This window comes from Pundamilia nyererei, unplaced genomic scaffold (genome assembly GCF_000239375.1).
Source record: "Pundamilia nyererei isolate P.nyererei 1_Seehausen unplaced genomic scaffold, PunNye1.0 scaffold00387, whole genome shotgun sequence".
NCBI lineage: Eukaryota > Metazoa > Chordata > Actinopteri > Cichliformes > Cichlidae > Pundamilia > Pundamilia nyererei.
This window is the reverse complement of record NW_005187788.1, coordinates 67650-74861: the sequence shown is the minus strand read 5'-3', so window position 1 is coordinate 74861 and position 7212 is coordinate 67650. Positions and strand designations below refer to the sequence as shown.

General features: G+C 43.9%; 2 protein-coding genes across 2 annotated transcripts in view; one reads left to right on the top strand and one right to left on the bottom strand.

Moving 5' to 3' along the window:
• The window catches only part of fbl (fibrillarin), an 8561-nt gene extending 5002 nt beyond the window's left edge, over positions 1–3559 (bottom strand). Inside the window, exons 1-2 of the mRNA XM_005752870.1 lie at positions 3418–3559; positions 2048–2164 (exon numbers count right to left, since the gene is read on the bottom strand). Of these exons, the coding sequence (XP_005752927.1) occupies positions 2048–2164; positions 3418–3427 (127 nt within the window). The 5' untranslated portion in view covers positions 3428–3559. The remainder of the gene's footprint in view (positions 1–2047; positions 2165–3417) is intronic.
• Positions 3560–3636: 77 nt separating this feature from the next.
• Positions 3637–7212, top strand: part of LOC102195586 (phosphatidylinositide phosphatase SAC1-A-like) — a 31923-nt gene continuing 28347 nt past the window's right edge. The window contains exon 1 of the mRNA XM_005752882.1: positions 3637–3696. The gene's annotated coding sequence lies outside the window, so the exon portion shown is untranslated. The remainder of the gene's footprint in view (positions 3697–7212) is intronic.

Here is a 7212-nt window from a genome sequence, read left to right as displayed (position 1 = left end):
AACGTGTCCAGTGGCCACAGTGAAACGAGTCATGTGGCTCATATTTACGTGGAAACTGATGTTTTCTTCCCAGAATAAGAACAGACGAGCTGAGGGCTGACTGTCAGTTCACTGTTTGTATACTTCGTGGCAACTTTTATCTTGATTTAATCATCCAGGTAGGTAAAACCTAGAAGGTGGGTTCTGTTCTTCTGGAAGTTTTCAGTGGGAGAAACGTCATCATCATCATCAAGTGTCAGCTGACTGCAGGTCTACAACCTTACAAACAGGACATTTACATAATGACTGAAACCAGCACCACTGAAGGAACAACGGGCTGGAGGTCAGCTCCTCGGTCACTGACCAATGGTCATGAGTACCATTCACAGAGAGTGGGGGGATGGCTGCAATCACATCAGACTTAACCTCCAGTGTTTGCTGAAGGTGGGACCTCTTCATCACCATCTGATGGTCTCGTTTTTCTTTTCCACTGTTTGAATCCATGTGAGCTGCACAGCTGTCTGTAAGACTGCGGGGCATGTATCAGTGAGCCAACACACACCTCTGTGGACAAGCGTTGCGTGTATCTGAAATCCACTTTGTGTTTGTTACAAACAGTTATGAATGCTGAGAGTTCAGGAGCTTCTTTTGCCATCGTGTTCGTTTAGTCGAGGACCCCCTCTGAAACGTTTCACTGCTGTTTAAGTCTTTCACTAAGCAAACGTCAGCCTCAGCTCAGAGTCTCACAGTTACTGAAATAAAGCCACAGTGCTGTGGGTTAGCAGGCATTATCACCTATAAATGAAGGTGGAACTGCTCTGACGCCGAGACCAGAACTTTAGCTGTAATGTTAACCTTTCAAAGCCGGTCGGAGCGGCACGCTCTGTTTGGCGTAACTATTTTTAAATCCCCGTAGAACTGGAACCACGTAAGCTTGTGCAATCATTTTTGCACATGAAACCGGAGGAGTTGTACTTACATCTCATCCTCGGTCAGTTTCCTTCCACATGTGGCTTTATAGCAACAAAAACATAATATTCCAGAAACACGCTTTGCTGATCCGATCAGCTGTTCGTAACACTTCCCACATTGGAATAGACGTCAGCGTGAACTATGCATGTTCGCCATGACCTGCCCGAAACCGGAAGTGACGTCTTTTTCACAGAAAATGTAGTTTTTCTTACCTTCGGGGGCTCATAAGCCTACACTGGTGTTTATAAAAGTCATGTTTGACTCTGTGCTTTTCTCAATAGTTTCTGGGATCCTCACACTGCACTGCTGGAAATAGTTTATTTTGATGCACAAGCTGGTTTTTATGCAAATTTGCATTATAATATTTATTGTTGTTTTTCCTGCAGTATATAAAAATTGGTGTATTTCAAAAATAAAACTATGAAGACACTCAAAATAAATTTCCTGTGGTTGGAAACTATTTTGTGCAACTTTTTTTGTATTTGCAGTTTTGAGGGATAAGCCTCTTAAATTTCTCTGAATAGAAGTATATGTAAAAGAACAAAAAAGATTTTTTTGGAGTTTATTGCACTTTTTTGCAATTTATGCAGTTACTATGGACTCGATGCATACGTATCATTAAAATGTGGGCTATAACGGTTGTATTGATGTATAACAACTTGAAATGCTCCCAAAAATGGCGCTATATAAATGCAATACATTATTATTATTACTACTACTACAGCATGTGCAAGTATAAAGATAAGCTCTGGCGGGCTTGGTTCTTAAAGGTCTTAAAGGGTTAAGAAAGAGTGGAGCGCTCAATGCGTGGTTAAAACGCGGTGGTCGAAGCAGCGGCGTTTGAAGCTTGCTCGGTAACTGGAGAAACAAATACAAAGCAACGCTTCATCTGCTGTTTGTGATCAAGTGGAGCACAGAGTGTTTTGTGAGCTGCTTTAACTCCGAGACTGTCACTATTTGAACTTAACAGCCTAGAATATTATATTATTAGCAGATACCTGAATAAAAACACTTTTAATTGCTTCAAGTTGTCATCCTGGCGTTTGAGGATCACATCCACGATGTGATGATACGAACGGCACGTTTCCAGTCTCACCTCTTCCTCCCCGGAATCCTCCCCGGAATCCTCCTCGTCCTCCGCGGTCACCAAACCCTCCTCTGCCTCCACCTCTTCCTCCACCTCTTCCTCCTCTGTCCATGCGAGGACTGAAACCTGAAAGCATGAATCGTTATTATATGTGTAAACAGACACATCTATAACACTCATCCACCCAATCCTCTGCTCTTAAGCACTTTTATCCACTGACGTTCACACACACATCACATCGAGCGCACTGGAGGAACTTTGGCAGACTGCAGTAGGTGTGAGTCAGCCCACAGACGACCCACAGACGACCCACAGGCTGTGAAATACCAGCAGAACCTTCAGACGTCATATCCACCTCTTCAGAACAAGCCATGCTGGAACAACACGTTCAAACATGAAGTTATTCGCCACGTGAGTGGGGCCGTCACAGCGATAAAAGACGCCACAGAGGAAGTCAGGCTGGTGATCCTGTTGCTCGTGTCCGGCTTCTGTCAGGCTCACAGACCGCGCTGTGGTGCTTTGTCCAGTTGTGTTTTTAAATAAAGGTCATTTAGGTTTTTGAGTTACTCTCAAGACTCACTAAGCGGTGCCACTGGTGGGCCAACCATTCCACTGGTGTCACGTTGTTGACCCCACGCAGCCAAGCAGGCACTAGTGAAAAACCGACGTTAGAGACCGAGTCACTGCAGGTGAGACAGCTGCTGCGAGCCAAAGCAACCAGTACGTGGCTGCTTACGCCAGTGCCGCCATCTTGGATCGTTCACCCGGGTCGCTCCACATTTAGACACCGACTCCGACCACTTGAGGGACCCAGCACAACACGCACACCACGCGGCTGTTCAAACACACACTCAGAAACACGCTTAATAAAAGTAACGGGGCTGAGACGCGACTCACCGCCTCCTGTGTGGGCTTTGAACGACAGGCGTGCTCGCGGCGTGCTCCGCGTGGCCGTGATGTTTGGACACTCTCACGGAACCGCAAACACACAGACCGGGCTAACGTTAGCGCGAGCTACGTCTCGTGGAGCAGAAAACAGCTGTAAACGGCCGGAGCGGGTTTCAGCCGGCGTGATTCCTCGCGGAATAAAACCGTAACTCTGGTTGTAACGGAGCTCGCTGTGTGGGCCCCACGGAGTCCCAGACACGTGCGCGGAGACACAGCGCGTGTTCAACTCAGAGCACTTATTCCGCCAGCGCGGACACATCAACGGCTCACCGTGAACAAACCACGCGCTCAGACAGCCAAGTCTGCGGTAGTTTTCACAATAACGTGGCCGTGTAGGCCGTCCACGCAGTGTACCTGACTGCACAGACTCACCGAACACACGATCAGACAGCAGCCCGCGTTACCGAGCGTAAGCACGTGTCTTACTGTACCTGGCCTCATCGTTTCTGGCGTAAACTACTGAGATGGACGCAGCCCGCGGAGTTGAATCGCTTCTCTTCTGTGTTGATCCTCAGTGAACAGACACGGCGTGATCACGTCCCACGTGCAACTGTGCGACCCAGAGCAAACTTTCTTCTTCTATCTAATCTATTGTTGCTTAGCAAGCAAAACGGCGCATTAGCGCCACCAACTGGACACAGACGGAGACCTTGTTTTCAAACAGAGGACAGCTGCCGGATGTTGTGCCACAACAACCTTCCTGTCACAAGGTAGAAGCTGGAATCCGTCTGTGATTGATATCTGCATCTAAACGATAACGGTCAGGCGTAATGTTCACATCTCACATGGTTTGTGCAGATAAGTGCCTCTTTCGATCTCATGCACACATATGCACACATATGCACACCTGCATACACCAAGTTACTTTTTGCACAACCCACTGTCGTTGTTGCACTTTTGCGATGTCTGTATTATTCGGTTCTGCCTGGCGTTGCACTCTCTTTGCTTTGGTGTGTTGTAATCCTGTTTGATTGTCTGTAGCAGCGTGGTCTCAGAGGAACGTTGCTCCTTTCACTGTGTACTGTACCACTGCACATGGTTGCAATGACAATAAAGCCACTTGACTTGACAATGTCCACTGTGAGCAGCCATCTTTGACGCCATCTGTCTGCCGTACAAAGCCGTTTCAGATTCCTTCCCAGACGCTTAACAGACGCTGACCCTCACTCACATCTTGTGTCAGGTGATCTCAATGGGTCGCATAAGGTCTCACAATAACTTCACCCAAAACCTCTGCTAACAAGGACCCCACGCCCTTTTTCACACATGTGATAAGGCGGATGATCAATATAGTTGGTCCTCTTAAGGCTCCCACATGGGATTACATACCCAGGACTCTGCACCCTCTGCTTTTAGAAGTGAAGAAGCTCGATGAGAGGTGAAACGTCTTCACGAAACTTAAAGAAGTCCAGTTGTTTTTTTCCAAGCTCCCTAGACAAGACAACTATCAAACTGACAAGAAAGTCTTTGTACTGATGTTAGCTAAATGATCAGAACACACAGACCAAGCACATCACTACTGCTCAGAGGAGCAGAGTGTAATTGTTTTTGAAAGGAAATCAGATTCATTTCTACTGAGCAGAAATGTTGGAAATCACAGTGAATAATTGCTGAGTCATTTGTTATTCTGATATAGGCTCAGAGCATCAGGTGAATCCCCCACTCCTCTTTTCACTCCCACTGCTGCATGTCATCAACATCTTCGTTCCTCTTTTCTTCACCATTATCTGAACGATGGCTGAATCAGAATCTTTATTGTCATTGTGCTTTAAGAACAACGGAAACTGTATGCAAACCTGCTCTAAGTGAAAAGAGCACGCTGTTAAGAGAAGAATATATGGTAAATGGCCTGTATTTATATAGCGCTTTACTAGTCCCTAAGGACCCCAAAGCACTTTACATATCCAGCCACACACTGGTGATGGCAGCTACACTGTAGCCACAGCCACCCTGGGGCGCACTGACAGAGGCGAGGCTGCCGGACACTGGTGCCACCGGGCCCTCTGACCACCACCAGTAGGCAACGGGTGAAGCATCTCGCCCAAGGACACAACGACCGAGACTGTCCAAGCCGGGGCTCGAACCGGCAACCTTCCGACTACAAGGCGAACTCCCAACTCTTGAGCCACGATCGCCCCATGTATAATAAATAACAATACCAACAATAAAAAGAAATGAAATAAAAAAAAAAATATAGTACATAGTATATCCAAGACTGTATATAAGAGTGAACAATGGAAAATACGTTGACACAGTGATTTTTCACAGGCTGCCCTTTCATGACCCTGGTTTCTCCTTGTTACTCTTACAAAGTGCTGCTCAGAGTGGAGCTCTGAGTGAAGGCACCTTGATTAAACTATAAAAAATATATAAATAAAACTGAACAAGTCGAATTTTAGGCCCATTTTCAACAACAGTGAGTTCCAGTATCACATTAATGCAAGTTTAAAATATTAAATGAACAAACTCATTGGATATAGGTTTACAGTTTTTACACACACAAAAACGGATGAATTAACACAATTAATCAATTATCAGTTTTATGTAAATCTGTGTTGCTGCTGAGGCGGAGACCATCCAGAGATGCTGGCAGCATTGATGTAAATGAAAAACAAACACAAGGTGAAATTAGCTATCATTAGTGTTTAGGTGTACATAGAAGTGCGATCAGTGCAAAAAACACGACTTAACACTTAATTTGAATTTTGAATGTATTTATTTTAAAGGGACAGTGCAGTTTAACATAGTTCAAGTACAAAACATGAAACTGATGTAACGCACATACGTTTATAGCTCATTTTCAACAATTGTCCCTTGTTGGGCTTCAATCAAAATAGATACATTTTACAATAAAACATACATTTTCATAAAACCAACTTACATCATAAATACAATTAATAGACAATAAATTAAAATAAAATTAAAACCATCAGTCAAAATGACTACATCTCTGATTTCCCTTTAACCAAACTTTAACCTTCATGTAAAGGATCTGATGTCTGTAATCAATCTGATTTCGGTTGGAAGTGTGCTCCTCGGTTGGAAGTGTGCTCCACAGACGTCAGGCCTGCATGGAAAAAGCTGACTGACCGAATGTAGATCTGCGATATATCTTGCGGTTGCTGTTCACCTTGCTCCTGGTAATACGATTACTATCTTGTCTCTGTATCTATTGAGACACTCTGGGGCCATCCTATTTATACATTTAACGACTAATTTAAGAAAACACAGATGATTAAAACTCTTAAAACTAAGTAGATTATATTTCTTTAAAATGTCCACACTCCAGTCCAGCAGGCGGCGGTAATGCGCATCTAAGCTGGTTGACCAACCGCCATTAAACTGAAAAGAAGAAGAAGAAGGTTACAGTCTCATGGCCATCAGTCGCAGCCCGCGCACTGTTTAGCAGCTCTCAGTGTTTATGGTTTTAACTGTCAGAGGGACAATAAACTATATTTTGATAGGTTGGAGGAGCGCCTACTGCGCTGCTTATCTAAATATCCCAATTCTTTTATCATTTTTGGTGGAGACTTTAATACAGTGTTTAACAGGCATTTGGACCGATGGCCTTCAGACTCTTAACTCATTCATAAGACTGTTGGCACAAAGATTCAACTCAGTCGATTCTTGGAGGGATTCTCATTCATCTCAAATAGCTTACACGTGGTGTAGTAAGACTCAAACCAGGCACTCGCGTATCGATTATTGGCTTATCTCAAAAGGTTTAGAGAAAATTAAAACGGATATTTATCCTACTCCACTCTCAGACCATAAAATGGTTAGCTTATCAATCCCATCCTCCCTCATCACTAAAACCTCATACTGGAAGCTAAATAGAACCATTCTTCAGCATAAAGAAGTGATTTGTGAAGTTCAGAGATTCATTAAACTTTATTGGAGTAAAGCTCTCACAGATAATACATTTTGTAGCAACTGGGAACTTTTGAAATATAAAATTGGAAAACTCTTTAGAAAATACAGCAGTGATTTAGCAAAAAAAGAAGATCTGATGAGACACAGGTGATACAAACGATCACATGTCTGACTTCCAAACCAATAGACACCCTCAGTGAATCTGATAAGATAGAACTGGTTGACCTGCAGGTTGGATGAGATTTACAAACGCAAAGCTGACGGAGCATTTATTCAGAAAATGGCTCGAAGAAGGAGAGCAGAATTCAGCCTATTTTTTCAGACTTGAAAAGCATCAATCTTTTTTTTTTTTT